Genomic DNA, 19,084 nt, shown 5'->3' with positions numbered 1-19,084 from the left:
TCTTCCCTTCTCCAGAACAAACCAGCCTATGTAAATATTCTTTTCTTTATGCTAGATGTTCCTTGTCCACTAAATGAACTCTACTTGACATTAGAAAAGGGAGAGTGTGAAAATACCCATACTTTTGTTTTTGTCATTTAGCCCCTAATTAACATGAAGCTCAGATGCTAGGAAAGACATGGGATGGACTGAAGCAAGCTATGACAATCTACTACTAATCAATTGCATCATAAATGGTCAATTCCTGAAAACCATTTATGATGCCTGAGTGGAGAACCGGCCTTTTGTTGGTTACTGTTTCCTTGGTATCCTCTGGAATGACTAGCTGCCCCACATTCAAAATAGAGCTAGTGCTAGCAGACATCTCTTCTTGCTTTGCTGGCTGAGCACAGTGTTCTTCCTTGTGTTTCTCTGAAGGACGAGCAGATCCAGACAGGTTGCTGTCTTCACCCCAGTGTTCTTCAGGTGCTGAAAATTCCAGCTGCCTTTCCACTTCACCAGACTTTGAAAGCTCCTGAGCACAGTCACTTGGCTTGGCCACCAACTGTTCTGTGGTCCCAGAGGGCAGCGTACAGATGTTAGCTGACTTAGGACTACCACTAGGTACTTGAGAAGACTCTGAAATTTTGTTAGCCTTGCTGATGATAAGGTCCTGATCATCACTAACAACCAAAACCGGAGATGACTTTGCAGGCATCTGCTCTGGGTCTCCTTTATTCTCTTTTGACCATGGAAAAGAAAGATCCAGTTTCTTTCCAAAAACCAGTTTTGGATCATTTCCTAGGATAACTCCTTTCCCCTCACTAGCTCCTTCAAAGAGAGTAGACAACTTCTTAAAGCCTGACATTAAGCCAGTCTCTGCTGCCATGTTACCAGAGGAGCTAGAGGGGTTAAAGATTGAACTCAGTGTTTTCCCATGGTCAGGAGTGGATGGGAAGTGAAGCTTTGGCCAACTAGCCATATTTGGGATCTCAAAACGAGGTCTTGTCTGCTCTGTTTCCTGGGGGGCTACAGGTGGATCTTTTGGGGCATGATGTATACTAGAACTTTCTTTGAGACAAAGCACAGGTTCCTCTTGCAAAGGACAGGAATGATATCCTTGTGTTTCTAGTGTGGTATTCTCACTGGCTCCTGCCTCATCAAACAGTGAAATACTAGTTTCTACAGAAGTAGTTACAAGCCCAAAGTACTCCTGATTTGTGCTGGCCGTCAGAAGCTCTGGCTCTGGCTCTGGCTCTGGCTCTGGCTCTGGCTCTGGCTCTGGCTCTGGCTCTGGCTCTGGCTCTGGCTCTGGCTCTGGCTCGAGTTCAAGAAGTGGTTGGCTTGAAGGGGGAAGCTCTTCAGCAATACAGGCAGGATCTGACTGTAGCTGTGTTGGAAGAAGAATGTGCTCTGCTTCCAGTGAGGCCTCTGTGTCTGTGCCCTGCAAAAGCCCCATGTCTCCTTCATCACTCAAAGATAATATTCCTTGTCCCATATCATCCTCTGAGACAGAAGACGTAGTAGCAAGTACTTCAAAACATGGGGGTTCTGAAATACTTTCAGAAATATTTTTCTCCATTTCAGGTATTAGTTTAGGGTCATCTGTCAATGGATCTGATTCTGACTTTGCATCAACCACAGTTATGCTACAGGCACTGAGAGCAGACTCTGAATTGAGTCCTGCACAGGCAGCTTCTCCAGGCAAGCTTTTTGGAAGAATTGATCCTACAGGGTCTCTGGAAGAACCACTCTGAAAGCATGAAGTACTCACAGATGGTTCTTGCTTATTTGTTTCTGGTTTGGGACTTCTGAAAATTCCAAACAGCTCAGTTTTGAGGGGCTGAGATGATGCAGCAGAGGAAAACGAAAAAAAGGAATTTTTCTTTGGAGATTTAGGAGTAGAAAAAAATCCAGAAAAAGTCTTCGGCTGTTCAATTAAGGACCCAGAAAAGGATTTTACTTTGGTCACAAACCCTGAAATCATTTCTACTTTGGAGCCTAATACTGATCTGTCTTCTAATTTATCTGCATCTTGGTTCTGTAGAAGCCCTGTATGCCCTGGGTCTGGAGAAGCAGGTAAATCCAGGATCTGTGTTGAAAGACTGTCAGAGCCATGTTCCAAAGGCAAGTTCAATAAGCCAGTGGTAAATCTTTCATTTTGGTGTTCAGTACAAACATCTAGATCATTGAGCTTCTCATTCAAACCATTGTCACGAGAAAGAGACTCAGCTGCTGAGTCCCTGGAGGAGGTTTCCTGGTGGAAAACCCCTTCTTCCTGAGGAGCTACCCCCAGGGCTTGTTCCTGAAATTCTGGTAAAAGAGGAGCAACACTGGCTGGCAACTGATTCACCTGAAAATCAAAAGCAGTTGCTCCTTCTGCTCCTCCTTTACTGGAACTCATTTTTTCCTGGGTTTTCTCTATATGGAGCTTGTCTACAAGGGAGGTAGTAAGCTCAGTGGTGCTGTTAGTGGATACACCAGGAGCCATCTGCTCTTCATAAACTACTTGGTGGACTATGCTTTCTTTATGAGCGGTAGAATCTTCCTTTGTCATAACATCTCCTGTGTCTACAGAAACTACTGGCCTCCTACAAGGCTGGGCAGTTACTGGAGCAATAGCTGAGAGGCTTTGCTTCTCCTCAGAAGACTGCTGCTTCTCCTCCAAAAAGGACAAGTTAAACAAACTGAAAGCAGAGCTGCTGCGAGAGGCATCCTTCTTGGTGCTTAAGCTAGCTGTGGAGAAAAAGGAAGGAAGAGTGAACAGCCCTTCTGCTTGAGATCTGGCCCTTGGGAGAGCTGCAGAGGCTTTGTTCTCAGATTTTTCAGATCCAGTTAAGAAAGAAAATATATTCCTTCTGGATGGCAATTCTTGCTGGGATGCAGGTGTAGCAGTTGAAAATTTCCATTCTTGGTTAGGAAAATTATCTTGTTCATTTGTATTTCTTCTACTCAGAGCATCAAAAGACTTATTATTTCTTGGAACTTCAGTTCCTGTAGATACGGCACCAGTTCCTTTTGAAGAGTCTCTGGGAGACTCTTTGGAACCACCTGTTGAGACAGGTGGACTTGTTGATTGCTGTACCTGGTGATCTCTGACAGGTACCTCTTTTTCATTCAAACCATTACTCTGCATCTCCCTGGTTAATGGTTCTCTCAGCCCATTGTCATCAATGGTGGTCTGTTTGGTCAGACTTCTAATTCTAACCTTCTTTTTTGAGGGGACTGGTAATGGAGGAAAATTTCCTGTATCCTGATGCGCTAGATGTAAAGGGTTAGGACTTGACCTTCTTTCATCCTCATCAGTCACTAAAGAAACAGACTTATTTTCAGTTGTCTGCATGAGACACACATTGGTTTTAAAGAAATCGCCAAGGGTTCCAAAAAAATTTGCAACACCAGAAGATTCCTTCTTTTCCTGAGATGAAATCTTTCCACCTTTATCACCAATCTTTTCCAAGTCTGGTGATTCTTCCTTATTCACCCGGGTTTTAAAGAGGTTCAAAATTCCAGATGCTGGTTTCTCACTTGTTACTGTACTTACTGATGATCCTTCTTCCCAACCAAAGAGTTTCAGTGCACTTGTAAGCAAAGTTTTGTCAGATTCTTTGGAAAACTGGTCTTGCAGAAGTTCACAATTCTTATGTTCATCTTTACTAAGCTGTGGTGCAAGAGGATCTACAATGGACTTTGCTGTAATAATTTTAACATCTTCTACATCTGTCTTAGCTTTAAGAGTTGTTTGGCTTACTTGAAAGCCAGCTTTTAATAAACTTTCTTTATCCATGTGATCATTTTTATGTAAAGAGAATTCTTGCTTTATACTGTCAGTAAACTCTGGTTGCTGAACACTGTATACCATCTGCCTCTCCAAATCCTCAGGATGACTTTCGTCCTCCTTTATGGAGTGACATGATAATTGCTTACTCAAGATTAATGAGTGAAGACTATCATGTATGGGTTCAGATAACTCTGATTGCTGATCTGTTTTCTGTATGACCAAACCATCTACAGAATCACTCTTGTCAAAATTCAAACTACTTCTAATCAGGGTGCCCAAAATAGAAAACACAGGTGTCAGTTTGTTCACTGGTGGGGTTTCTTCTTTTTGTAAACTTTCAGTCATACTCTCGGGATGAATTAAAGAGGAAGGTTCGTCAGAAGATGACTGATGGAAATGGAACCTGGAAAGGTGAGCTGATGACTTTTTAGGCAAAGTCCAGTTCATCTCTCTCTGTATAACTGTGCCTCCATTTAAGGTATGATTGCTCATAGTTCCAGGCTTGTTTCTAAGATCCAATATACACTCAAGATCTTCTGAACAATAGGGTCTCCCTATGAAAGATCTAAAATCTCTTTTAAACTTTTGAGAATTATAGCCTGAAAAATCTAATGGCTTATCCCTTTGGTCAAAACTTGACTCAAATACTTGAGAAAAGGTCTCTAGATTTACATACAATGACCTCTCATTTCTCGGCAAAGTTACAGATAAGTCAAGAGGGTCTTCAACTGGTTCTTCTTCAGCATACCATAATAAATTATCTTCCTTGCCAAGAACTTGAAGACTATGGGCAGAAATAGTGTTGTCATCTAACATAATGCTTGGGAGAGCATCTGTTTGTAAATTATAGTTCAAATATTCATGATAATAATCAGGTATAAATAAATATACATACTGCCCAGTAGAATCAGTGAGGAGAGAGTATATATACTGACCATCATGAAACATATAATATCCATAATTCCCATCCTCCGAGGGCCACCAAACTCCATTTTCAAGATATGATAACCACTCCTGATACTCATAATCAAAACTTGAAAAGATCAAGTTTTCATCCATTCCTAATGATTGTTGTTGTAGCAAAGAGCACATAATTTTCTCATAATCTGAAGAGTAACTTAAATCAATGGGCAATTCTTCTAAAGAATTTTTGGTCTCATTAACTGGAAGATAACCAGAATTTCCACATGAGTCGGCTGCCCACATATCACCTCTTAATAAGTAACCTTCATTAAATGCTAACTGGTCGAATGATTCATATGGTAAGTCACATGAAATGACGCTGTTTGGATTTGTGCCCCACTCAAATATATTTGCATTTTGATCTTTTTGGCACAAATTTATTACTGGATTTTCTGAGTCAGGCCACAAGAAAGCATCTGCTGATGGAAATGTATTTTGATTCAACAAATGATAAACTGGCTGAAGTCTTCTGGAGTTTCTGGAGAAATCTTTTATATCAGGTCCCCATTCTAAACAGTCCTCATCAAAGGCTTGATAATGGTTTGATTTACTTAAAATGTTAGTATTTTGTATTGGTGAACTTAACTTGTTTGACCTTTCATGTAGTTTTATCTCAAGAATATGGTTTGGTGTTGGCCTCTTAGTCAAAGATTTCTCTAAGGGATCCTGTTCAGTACAACACAGTATGTTCTCAGAAGGGCAATGTTTTTCACTCTCCTGGTTTTCCCATGTAGGAGGGCAAATATGATTACTATCCCAACCATCAGATGATGGCATGGTTTCTTTTGATAATGACAAAGAGTTTTTTATAAAGCTAGAAGCTACATTGTTTTCAACCTGGCTCCTCAGGTTCTCAGAAGTCACCCACGAGTCAGCAGGGACTTCATCTGTAGATAAATGCTTACGTCCATCCTCTAAAGATATCAACTTTGCTTCAACTGGATTATAATCGTTCACACTGCTATTTGTTATCAAGTTAAATATTCCAGAGAGTAATGAGCTTGAGGTATTATTCTTATGGTGGGAACTGTCACTTTTCAAGTTGAATTCCTGTTGACTAGGCATGTTTTCTAGAGAAGCAAACTTGCTTAAAATGACAGAAAGGAAGCCTCTTTGGGTTCCTTTGTCAGAAGTTTCATTTTCAACTTTGTCTTCATTAATGTCATTAACCAATGTGGATTTTGAAGTGGCAGAAATAAGCCCCAATGAAGAGTCTGACATCAAGGGAAATGCCACTTGTGTAAGATTCACACCTTCTTCTGAGAGCGCTACAGTTATGTGTTGTTCTTTAAGCACATCATCAGGGTCAGCTTTTTCATAGTGCTCTACTGCTGCATGGCTGCTTGGGTTCAATTCCGCCAGACTCCCACATTTCCCAAAATCACTATTAATACTTGAGGTTGAGTCAGACCTCATTGTGTTATGTTTTTCATCTTCAGAACAATATGTCTGGTCACTCTTATTAAATTCCTCTATGCTGTTAAGTTTCTCTGGATCATTATGAATATTTGAAATTGAACTAGATTTTAATGAATTACATTTAACATCTTCAGGACAATTTATTTGGTCATTCTTACTGAATTCCTCGGTACTACCCAGTTTCTCTAGATGATTATGAATATTTGGAAATGAACTAGATTTTACTGAACTAAGTCTGGTATCCATGTGGCAATTTTGTTGGACCTCTTTATCAGTGGTTGCTACTGAGCTGTGAAAACTCTGATTATTAACAGTGCTATGACTGTCTGTGAGAGGAAATTTAAACAGAGGGAAAATGCTTCCTTTCTCTTTTACATCCTGATGCTTTTCAGAATGGCTAAGAATATTGAAAAATGGAATATGCAGTTTTCTGCTAAATGAAAATGAATGTCCATCTTTCTTAGCATCTCTTTCCTGTCCATCTTCCTCCAGCTTAAGAATTGTTACAGATTCTGACGACGTCTCCTTTTTACAGCTCTCAGGAGAAGTGAACAGGAGCTGACTGAATGATTTTCTTAGTGGCTCAAGGAAATCCTCATCACTGGTAACCTTGTCCTCCTCTAATGCTTTTGTAGAAGATTCCTGATTTGCAAAGGTACTGCCAGCTACACCACAACGCTCCACAGTATCTTTGGCACTTTGTTGTGGTTGGTCTTTTGATAGAGAAAGCTCTACACAAGGTTTTCCTTCCAATTGACTCTCCATACCACCTTTCTTACCGATACTACTAGCTACGTTTGAAGGCTCATCGGCCACTTGTAAGGACGGCAAATCTTCCCTTTCTTGCATTTGGAGATCTGCAGTTTCCCTTTTACTTCTAATTAGATCAGCAAGACTACTACTCTGGTTGTCCAGGAGATCCTCACTTTGATTTGACTCAGAACCACACCCTTCGGTGCTTTCCCTTCTCGATACCTTGCTATGATCTTCACTTTTGGTTTCCTCTTTCTCGGAAAATATCTTTAATGGATTCAGCTTGCTGAAAACAGACTTCACAATTGAACTCTGAGTTTGTGGAGCAGAGTCCTTTCTAATAGTTTCTGTGCTGTCCTGAAAGCTCTCCCCTTTAGTCTTATCACCTAGGTGCTCATTCTCAGAGGTTCTGCCATGTCTGACAGCATCCTTATCATCAGTTGTTTGACAGGATAATAAAGGCTGTGCAGAAAGGTCCTTCTCCAATAAGGAGATGGCACTGGGGTTAGGTCCCAAACTAACTGTCTCTGTTTGATTCTGAGTTTCTTTTTTCTCTGGAACTGAATGAACTAGTTTTTCCACAGAGGTCGTAAGATGCTTTGTGCCTGAACCTACCTTTTCTGTCAGTGAACTGAATAAAGAACCAACAGCGCACTTTACCCCATTCAGCTCAGGGAAAGATATAGCCTTGGCCTTGGCATTCTGAGTAACAGTTAAAGGCGATGTTTGATTCTCAGATGTTTTCTGTTCTGCATTAGCAACAGCAGTATTGTGTTCATGTGGTTCTTTAGTTTTTGAAAGAGAACCAAATCTATTAATCTCTTCTTCCTTCTCTGCTAAATATTCTGACACTGTTTCCACCAAACACTGAAGCTCATCCATTGTGTCAACATATTTCTCTTTGGGTCCCTCAACAAAGGAAGGGGTCATATCTTCCATGGAGCATCTGGACAAATCTCCAACTGTGTTTACATTACAGTTCATCCTTTGTAATGGCAATACTGAATTTGCTACATAATATTCTTCAGAAAAGTCTCCCATATGATTGACATTGGATGAGTGCCATGTTGGTGACATACTTTCCTGCTCATCAGAAATGGGGGAACCTAAAATTTCTTCAGAAGTACTGCTGGTAGAGTCATCAAAAATATCTAGTGGAGTAAAATTAGTGACAGAGCAGTTAGAGCCAGAAACATTTCCATAGTTCCTTAAACAATAGGGCAGACCATAATCATAGCCTTCCAAGTCTGTGTTCCAGGTGCTGCTCTTCACAAATCCATTTTTGTAAGGGCACAAAATCGGATAGTTTAGTTTCTTCTTTTCAATGTGGTAAGGAGCAGAATTCTCAGTATCAGGAAATGCACATTTAGAATTACTCTTAGTATTATAATGCCATCTTTCATTATCTTCAGAATGGCTGTACAAGGGTTTTTTTCTCCTCCTATCTATTGTGTTATATTTTTGAGGATATCTGGAAAGTGCAGGTGCTTCACACTTATGGCCATGCTTGCTCTTGGGCGATATCTTTCTGAAACTGTACTCTGGCTGTTTTTGTTGGCCGTGGTTCTCATCAGTTTTTGAAAAGATTGTCATTTCTTTGACCCCTATTTCCTTCAAATATATATTACTATTTTCTAGAAAGTCTTGTGATGTTCTCTCATTCATCTCATATTTATTTTCTTGCTCTTCATAATTAGCATTAGGAAAAGCTGAAATAATCCTAATTTTGTCATTCCTAGCCTGCCAGTCTTGTCTGATGTTAAAATTAGAGGAATAAAGAAAATGGAAAAAAAAAAAAGGAGAAACAGAGAAAAGGAAAAAATGAGTTATAAGACTCAATACCTGTTCAATGGGTTTACAATACTAAAATTTCCATTATGATTTTTTAAAAAATCAAACTGAAAAAAACATGAAAAGGAAATCCACATGTGTCAACCAATCTTGTGTCAGTACAGAGCATTTCTACATCAGGAAAACAACAGCTTTAATATCAATTTAAGTTTCACTTGTTACCATTTATCACTGTTAATTTTTTTCAGTTTCTTTTATTTTCTGAGAAACAAAGTTTATACATGTTTTATTAATATCCATACTGAATTCAGAATGCCCAAGTTTAGAACAGATAAGTACACCCAAAAGAAGTATTAAAAGATTTCAAGAATCCTATATTTGTTGATGTGTTTGAGTCTAAAAAGAAATCTAAATGTTAACTTGCTGAATGTTATATTTGAGGCTGTATATACAAGATTATAGCCAAATGTGTATCTTTAAAAAAAGAAAACATGCATTCCAAAAATAATTTTTGGCTATCAGAAGTATAACACTACCAAACGAGCAAATTATTTAAAGCAGTGTAATTTTTTGCTTGTGAATCCAAAAGAACTGAGGTCATAAAGGACAATGCCTCCCCATGGTGATTATTGCAAACTCCAGGTCCAGTTTAAATCAGTGAGTACAGAAGCCAGTTGACCCTTCATTCATCAGGAACTGCCTACTTTTTCTATTTCTACACAGAAGGGGTCCACAGACTAGGAGGTTTTCAGCTTAGTATGTTCTCTTAGGTATCAGATACTTACTTAAGAAATAGGAACACAGTCAGGCTTGGTGGTACCTTTAATGCCAGTAGAAAGGAGGCTGAGGCAGATAGATCTCTATGAGTCTGAGGCCAGCTTGGTCTACATAGTGAGTTCCAGGACAGCCAGGGCTATGCAGTGAGACCTTTCTCAAACCACTAAGCAAGCAAACAAAGAGGAAAAAAAGTAATAGGAATGCAGGACACAGTGGTCATGTAGCCACTGAAAGTCTTTCCTGGTTGAGAATGGCAGTGTCTTAACTCCTTTCAACACTAAATTTAGACTCAGCTAAATGATAGTGAACACAGAAAGACTCGAATGTCAAACATCAAATTAAATAAAATCCCTGTTATTCTGCATTCTCTAAAATGGCCAAGTAAAGAAATCAACACACACACACACACACACACACACACACACACACACACTTTTTGTTTGTTTTTAAAGTCTGGGACTGACTATGTAGCACTTGCTGTCCTGGCACTTGATGTGTAGAACAGGCTGGCTTTGAACCCACAGAGCTCCACTGGTTTCCTACTCCTGCGTGCTGGGACTAAAGGCGTATATCACAACATCTGGCTTAAACAACACATGGTTTAGACACAGTTTTATTACTCTCCAATGAAGTTTCATTACTCTCTTCATCACTCTCAAAACAACCCAAGCATAACTCTAACATGGAAAGAATCTTTATTGTTACAAAATAAACCTACAGACAGCCATAGCTATAGTAAATGAAATTATTTTTATGCTTCTATTTTTTTCTGTAAAACACATTTGCTCCTTGGAGGATTTCAAATTTCTTTTACTAAAACAACTGTGTAACCTAATGTCTTGAGACTACATCTATGAACTGTTTACACTTTATACTTAATGCTAGCAACATCATCTCTTCTAAGTGCAGTTTGTGTATGATGTATACATAAGTGTTCGTGTTGTGAATATGGGTCCACAGGTACCACAGAACACATGTGCAGGTCAGAGCTTGAAATGGGGTCCCTTATTCTTCACTGCTGTCTGTGCCAGACTTGCTGTCTTTGCCTCTCAGCTCCTGGTGGGGATACTCACTGGGGATACTATCATTGTGCTACTGAATCCAATCCTTACTTAGCTCTGAGGATATTTCCTCAGGTTGTTACACTGTGTGGCAAGTGCTTTCATCCACTGAGCCATCTCCCCAGCCAGTCTTCCAAACTTTCTAAAGGAAAAATCATTTCAGATTTTTAAAGATGTCTACACTAGCTGGGCATTGGGGGGAGGGGGGGGTGCTTAAACAATCCCAGTGCTTTGTGAGTTTGAGGCTAGTCTAATCTACATAACAAGCCAGGCCAGTCAAGGCTACATAATGAGACTCTGTCTCAAAAAAGAAAAAAAAAATTACCTAAAAGGTTTACTTTAAAAAATCCTTTTAATTTTTCCTATGTTTGAAATGATAGTTACTTTTAGACTCATTACATATATTGATAACAAGTAAATTTTTAAGTTATAGAAAAAATTATGCTCTTCTAAATGATATTTATTACAGCAACAACCAGGGAAATGAGCAAGATGATGTAATGATTAGGGAAGTTAATTTGTTCGGAAAAGTGTGCAATTAGTATGGTGCTGGCCTGTGTGTCTAATGCTTGCACACACTGACCAAACATAAAGGAAGACCAAACATAAAATAAATTTTGATACTATTTTCTTAAAGTAGGCCAGTATAAACTAGTATCAATGAATAAAACATGTTAATCACAGCTACTCAAAATGCTTAATCAAGAGGATCAGGTAAACCAGGAGTTCCAGGCTTGCCTAGGCAATATATCAAGTACCTGCAGCCTAAAGTAAATAAAGAAATAAATAACATAAAAAAGCAATGCTGGTAAGTTACCAAATCCCTCTAACTAACCTCTCACCCCATGTTCATGTGAGCATCTTTAATTAAATGCACTGGGTCACAAAACAATAAAGAGTGCAAAGTGTGGGAGGTAACTCAGCAGCAGAGCACCTGACGTCACAGGCGCAAGGCACAAACTCCAATTCCCAGCACTGCCAGAACCAAACCATAAATGTAAGCACTCATTCAATAAACCATTAAGGAGTAGTTGCCAACTTCCATATGATTCTTAATATATTTTAATTTCATTTCATTTTGGATTCAGAATTGTTATGTTATGGTTGTTATATGAGAAAATCTCATGGAAAATACTTTTAACACTGACAGTAAACTAAAACATGATATTGGCTAGTTTGGGATGTATCATGAGACCCTGATTCAAAATAAAATACAGTAAGTTTTTTTAAAAGAAAAAGGAAAACTGTACACAAAAACCACTGGGAGAAGTGGAGAGCTTAATTGTGTATTATATTATGTCATTGTATTATACTATAAAATTTCTTAGTATTATCATAGCACTAAGGTTATATAAGGAAGTCCCCTTCTTAGAAGTTATGTGCTCACGTACCTTCTGGTGATGTAACATAATGTCTGCAACTCACTGTAAAGTGTCAGGAAAAAGAGCGCATGTAGATTAATATACTAGAGATAATGAAAACAAATAAATGTGGCTATGTGTTGATGCAATTAAGTCTAAGTAACAAGAATATGAGTATTCATTGTATTATTTCCCAAAAATTTTAAGTTGAAATAGTTCTTTTAAATGCTGGGGAATAGGGAAGAGCACAAACCTAAGATTTTCCTTTGTACTTACAATGTATGAGTGTACTCTATGGAAGGGCACATAAAAAGAGCAGTATAAAGGGAACCAGCAGGCAGGAAGGTATGAGATACAGGGAGACCATGCATGCAGTGGGAGGTTCTTCACTGAATGCTGTATAGTACCTTAAACATATAAATATTGTGTATTGAAAAAATTAATAAAATGAATTAAAGTTCCAGCAAAAATACCAAATCTGCTGTAATAAGATTATATTGGTTTTCTTATGAACTTCTAATTTTAGTAAATTGTTTGTAAAAATTATTGATGCAGAGAAGAGATGAGGTGGAAGGAGCAGGTTTTGTTCAACTGCTCACCCAGGTGGGCATGTCTTCACCGACAGACTCACAAAGACAAGTATTGCCACTGGAAACGTCTAAACATAAGCGTGTGAGAAAGACACTAAGGCCCGTCTTATCACCAGGATCCTGCCTGTCAGTTGCCATCATGGGACCTGGATCAATACCAACCTGAGGGCCCGACGCTCTGGATAATCAAGGTCGTAACTCTGCATAGAGTCATTGCAAGAGTCATGGGAACTGCCTTGAAGAAAGAGCTGCTGTGGCAGCCGCACAGGAACAGGGAACTGGTGTACAGAAGCGTTGGGCTGGGTAGTCGTGTGGTAAGGAGGTGGGGCGCTATTGCTGGTCTCACTGCGGTAGTCACTGTCTCGGTCATCAACGGCACTATCAGGGTCTTCAAAGGCTGTGGAAAAAACAGAGACCAACCACCCAAGTTTTATGTCATTTTCATAATGTTTCCTGCTTCTAACTTAGGTAGCTATACAGCTGAAGCTTAAAAATAAGAGTAAAAAAATTGAGCCGCACGGAAGTCAGGGACATCTAAATGGTCTGTCTCCTTAACAAGAGATAAGGACATGACAGTTTCATTTTACTGTTGACTATTAGAGGAACACCTAAATTGCATTTTCCCAATGTAAAATTCTCAGGAATTCTGCTTCCAGTTTTCTAGCTAGCATGACCTAATTAAGCTCTGCTTTGAAATATCTCCCAGAGATTATGAGGTTCTGTGATTATCAAAGGGAAGATGTCTTTCCCATGTCTTAGAAGAAAATATATTTTAATTTTAATTTAAAGTTGGTCTGGAGCTTACAGCCTTTAAAATGCATGGACTGAGCCAAAAAAGCATGCATCTCAGAAGCTGGACCTAGGATCAGGACAGCTGTGGTCAGGGCTTTTGTATCAATCCAAAGGCTCCAAGGGTAGCTTTAGAACAGCAGCAGAACTGACTTGCTGTAATACAAATTTCCCTAATAATTCCTATCAGGAGTCTACACCCTAAGCTCATATAATAATTCCTATCCTCAGTGTGGGCTGAGAGAAGAAGAAAACATATCCACACTCTCACTTGACAATGCAATAGTGATCAAAATTAGTTTTGCTTTTAAAACCAGCAACGACTAGCTAGGTTTTCTCAATAACTAAAATCACAATCATCCATTGGTGAAGCACAAGGTCCCCAATGAAGGAACTAGAGAAAGTACCCAAGGAGCTGAAGGGGTCTGAAGCCCCATAGGAGGAACATCAATATGAACTAACCAGTACCCCCAGAGCTCCTTGGAACTAAACCACCAATCAAAGAAAACACATGGTAGGACATGTGGCTCTAGCTATATATGTCGCAGAGGATGGTCTAGTCGGTCATCAATGGGAGGAGAGGCCCTAGGTCCTGTGAAGGCTCGATGCCCCAGTATAGGGGAATGCCAGGACTGGGAATGGGAGTGGGTGGGTTGGTGAGCAGAGGGAGGGAGGAGGGTATAGGGGGTTTTCGGAGGGAAAACTAGCAAAAGGGATAACATTTGAAGTGTAAATAAAGAAAATATCTATTTTTTAAAAAAGAGGAAAAAAATAAAAAAATTTAAAAAACACCATCACAAATAAAAACTGTGCTTGGGAAGGATTGAACCTAACAGTAGGTAAACCACATTACAGAGAAGCCATATTTGATGCTATATCCATATGTGTATGATTAACAAGGTCCCACATGTCCTTTTTTTTGCCAAGTTCCTATTTGGCTCACAGTGAAGAAAAGGAACATTCGACATTCCCAAACGGCAATACATTTAGCACATAATGGGCATCTCATAACCGTAATTTTGAAAGATAATCTCAGTAGCAGTGTAGGCAGAAGAAATCTCCCAAAGACTGTAAGATCAAACTTACACTTAAGCAGAAAATCCTGGCTTGTGTTCATAGAGCAGAAATGACAAATACCCAAAGAACTCAAACACACAAACAAAAATGCAGACAGAACTGATGAAACACACACCTATAACTCCAGACCTTGCAAGAGGATTAGAAATTCAAAGCCATCATCATCTATATAACAAGTTCAAGACCAGCCCAGGGAATGTGAGCTCTGTCAAGTATTGGCCAGAAGAACTTAATCTTGGGTTGGAACAAGGATATCATGTTTTAAAAAAAACTCCAGGATTCCCCTATGCTGGGGCATTGAGCCTCCACAGGACCAAGGGCCTCCCTCCCATTGATGCCAGATAAGGCCATCCTCTGATACATATGCAGCTGGAGCTATGGGTCCCTCCAGACGTATTCTTTCTTTCGTTGGTGGTTTAGTCCCTGGGAACTCCGGGGAATCTGGTTGGATGATATTGTTGTTCTTCCTATGGGGTTGCAAACCACTTTAGCTCCTTCAGTCCTTTCCCTAACTCCTCCTTGAGGTGGAAGCGGGTGGAAGGGTGGGGAAGCCCCCTCATAGAAGTGGGGGTTGTGTGTGATGGGATGGGGGTTTGTGGAGGGAAAACTGGGAAGGGGGATAACATTTGAAATGTAAATAAATAAAATAACCAATAAAAAGAAGTGAGATTTAAAAAAATTTAAAACTTCAGGAAAAAACAGACAGTGAAGAGGACTCCAGGGCTTTAATGTTAGTTCACAGATAATGGGAGCATGAAACATATTTGAGCACTGAAGTACATTAGAAACTAAGGGAAAGGTAAGTCCTTCAGCTTGAATAAAATGTCGTTTAGTGTGTCAGGCACAGCCTCTATGACTTACCCCCCAGTGTCATGTGACCTAGAGATAAAAACAGCTTCTCAGAAAAAGAGCAATTGCTGAGTGCAAGATTGACTGCCACTCGCCAAAGGGACTTGTGAGCTAGTTTAAGGACAAAAATTATAAAACAGCCCAGTGTGGTGACACATGCCCAAGTTTGAGGCCTGGTCTATATAAGAGAGCTCTGAGCCAGCTACGGCTACATAGTGAGGCCATGTCTCAAAGGAATAAGAAAAATACTTTTTTTTAATGGAAAAGCCCCTGGTAAAGTTTATTTGAAAGATGGAAAATTAAAAGGCTGGCAATAGTTGCTCATTCAAATATTGGATGCTTACACATGCATGTCTAAACAACACAGAAGATTTAGAATATATGTTGGCTTAATAGGAGAATGAAAATATGAGTCAAATACTGAATTTTTATTCAAGGAAGTTACTACATGAGAACACCATAATCCAGGCACAAGTTTGAGGCCTGGTCTACATAAGAGAGTTCCAAGCCAGCCAGGGCTACAGAGTGAGGACTTGAAAGGATTTGAAAGGAAATAAAGTTTACTTCCTGATTGGAAAGGGAGCAAAACTTTAGGGACATGCCTTCAAAAAACCACAGCTTTTTCAGTAGGTTGGGAAGGGAGCAAAACTTTAGGGACATGCCTTCAAAAAAACACAGCTTTTCAGTAGGTAAAAAGTGGAGGGGAAGGGAATACCTGCCAGAGTTCAGATAAGAAAGATAGCACAGTGAAAGAGTGTGTGTGTGTGTGTGTGTGTACTCATATTCTAGAATATGTTTATTCTAAGAAAAATTTGGTACTTTACTCAGCATGTACATGAAAGGCAATAATAGAAAATAAATGTAGCCTAGGTAAGATCACCTAACCTGTGGCAAGACGGTCCTCCAGCCTCCCTGGAAACATTCAAGAAAACGGAATGAAATACTGAACACTAACCCGCTCTGGTGCGTAGTCTTCTTAAATCCTGAAAACCACTAGAACTTTGCTGGACAGAGAAGAAATAAAAGAGAACTGACATGGATTCTTGGTGACTTACTTTTTTCAACTTGAGAATCTTAACATTTTTGATCTTTCTCAAGCTGTTTAGAGCAGTTCTCTAGCAGGACACAAGCCACAGGAAGTAAGTACTTAGACATTCCAATGACAATGATCATGTAACTCCAACCATCCATCGCCTGAGTGCCATCGAAGCTGGTTCTTGCTCTGTCCAATGGGCAAAGTCAGTCTAGAGATGAGCACTCTGCTAGAAAGAGCTGGCTGCCTGCTCATCAAACTCAAGAACAAAGGTAGGGTTTCTGTAGGATTCTAGAGTAAGTAGGATGCTTCAAGGAAAAGTCAAACCGTGCCTCCTGTCTCTTACTTACCACCACACATCTGCACTAACAGTAATCCTGTCTCTAGTTCAGCTCAGAACAAACTTTCCTCTGGTCGTAAGCACTCCTATGTCAGGAGACAAACACTGCCAACACCAAAAGCTGATGGCCCACCTTGTCTAAGGAATAGCTCAGTGGCTATTAACTGCAACTTTGTTGTTTAATTCTCATTCAAAATCACTCTCTTCCCTTCTCCTCTTACTCTTGCTCCCTACCCCACCTGTTACCATTTAAATAGGAGAAGAGAACTGAATTACCTGTACTGATATGCATGAATATCTAGCTTCATAGCTGAGACAAAGAAAAAAACTGGGCTGGCAAGATAGCTCAGTGAGTACAGGCACCTGGTGACCTGAGTTCAACCCTTGAGATCTACATGCTGGAAGGAAAAAACCAACTCCTACAAGTTATCCTCTGACCTCCACACTCCCACAGTACATGCATTGTTTATATGTCACACCCAGTGGGCATGTGCAACACACACACACACACACACACACACACACACACAAGAAACAGGTCTGGAAAATGATAAGGAATTGAATGCTTACGTACTCTGATGCTCTCCCCAGCCCAAATAGGTCCAGTGACCTAAGGAAACCACAAAGAAGAAGCAAAAGAAGTATGACAGATAAAATTTTAGTAGGAATTAAAAATAAAAGATTATTTCTCCCTCCCACCGATTCTTATATGTCTTATCGTACTCCTGCCTACTCTATTTGTGGGCCACAAGCTTTACATTACAGATTATCTACCTTCTAAAAAACATGAGGCAAATCTACACAATATGTTTGTGCTTTGCTGCTTTCTACAGAACAAAATTGCTAATTTGCTGCTATTCAAACCTCCTTCTAGGTCTCTCAGAATATCATCATTTAGGAGCTCATATATCTTTGCTTAGTCAAAATAAAATTTGATCTCCTCTCCAAGAAGCACACCCTGTGCCCTTGCTCTCTAAGCTTGGCCTGCCATAGCATATCCATAAGAAGCCCAGCTATCTTACCACGTACAAAAGGTGATCATCCATCTGGGAGTCACTCTTGCTACTCTCTAGAGAGGATGGTTTAAAAGTGGGGAGGAACAATGTCTATTTTACCCTCTAATTTTCTAATACATAATAAAAATACCCTAACATTGGACTTTCGGAGGAAAGCCTTTTTTTTAATTACATATAATATTTCAATTAAGATTATCAAAATATAAACTTTGAAGAATAGAAAAAATAAAAGCATTTTCTATGTACTTTCAAAGCAAAAAGTAAAACATTAGTTAAATTTAAATTCTTTCCTATACCCAAACTGAATTTGGAATAAAAAACTAGATAAAGATCAGCAGTTAATCCTGGGGAAAAGGAAATAACTTAGCTTCTTGATTAGGAACATAAGCTTTAAGCTAAAGCTCAATTCTCCTGGCTCTATTATCTTCTACAATATGGGCTTGGAAACATCATCTTGGATACCTCCTCATCTGTAATAGGAGAATAACAACACGAGTCTCTTTGTGTCTTAAGGATTAAGTGAGAAAGCGCACATCAAGTGAGTAGTCCCTGGAATTTGATCAGCAACTACCATTTGGTGGTTCTCAGGTTGCCAGGTTTTTGCTTGTCTTAGAGGTTCCTAATAAACGGGTGGCAGAAAGGAAACAACTCCTTGACCCGTGCTCTCTGTCAGTGCTAAGAGTCACAAGGAATATGGAATGTCTGGTCCAGGAGACTCAGAATTTTGAGCATGTGGCTATCTTGAAAGTAAGACCCAAAATTCTAGGGGCATCAGCTGATGGCTCAGCTGAATGCCCCATGCTGAGCAAACGTGACTACTACAGAGTCACAGGCTGTTTAGTTGATCACTGATAACCCCTTTCTTCCTTAGCATGTATGTCTCTGTTTACTCCTCAGAGATGATGGTACACTGGTTTGGTGTACCATTTAAATTTTTTTATAATTAAGTTTATTGCCTAGTCATGGGTAGGGGATAAAAAGAAAATTCTCCCAGGCTATAGTGCTGTTGTCATGGCAACTGCTAGAGGGTAATTACCTTGTTTCTTTTTAAAAGAAAAAAAAAATCATATATTGCTCCAGGCAAGTGATAAAGCTGTTTCTCACTAACTCAGAGGCAGCTCTCCCTGCAGACAAAGCTTCCTTCTTGAGCACTCCAAAACTGAGCATAGTTTCTTCTACTTAATTAAGTATGTCCCCATTACATAAAGAAACTGAATATATAATCTGACTCCAGCTATCAGCACCATCCTAAACCTGAGGGGGGTGGAGCATGCCCCACTTCTCAGGCGCTCTAAGACTCCAGTCTCTGTTCTCACAGCTTCAGCTAAAAAGCATTGTAACAGAAATAATACTACTTTAGTCAAGGAAGTTTCCTTCCCCGCCCCCAAAATGCATCTCACTAGTTAATAGGACAATAATTAAGAATAGTTTTACTGTGAAAGCATCCAATCACAGGGCATCTTCAGTAGTATTTAAAAATCAAGTAATGTTAGGAATGTGGAACT

The 19,084-nt window shown here is 39.6% G+C and overlaps 1 protein-coding gene across 11 annotated transcripts in view; it reads right to left on the bottom strand.

Annotated features, from left to right (window-relative positions):
* Window positions 1–19,084, bottom strand: part of Unc13b (unc-13 homolog B) — a 218,681-nt gene that overhangs the window by 86,258 nt on the left and 113,339 nt on the right. For 5 of the 11 annotated variants that reach the window (XM_006537791.4, XM_017320116.2, NM_021468.3 and 2 more), the window contains 2 exons: window positions 17,138–17,173; window positions 12,638–12,872 (listed from right to left, as the gene is read on the bottom strand). In XM_006537791.4, coding sequence (XP_006537854.1) covers window positions 12,638–12,872; window positions 17,138–17,173 — 271 coding nt within the window. Of the gene's footprint in view, window positions 1–281; window positions 8,367–12,637; window positions 12,873–17,133; window positions 17,174–19,084 lie in introns of all 11 variants that reach the window. The other 6 variants (XM_006537794.4, XM_006537795.4, NM_001310758.1 and 3 more) reach the window with 3 other exon arrangements.

This window comes from Mus musculus, chromosome 4 (genome assembly GCF_000001635.26).
Source record: "Mus musculus strain C57BL/6J chromosome 4, GRCm38.p6 C57BL/6J".
NCBI classification, from domain to species: Eukaryota; Metazoa; Chordata; class Mammalia; order Rodentia; family Muridae; genus Mus; species Mus musculus.
Note: the sequence above shows the minus strand (reverse complement) of the source record. Positions and strands in the feature narration are given on the sequence as shown.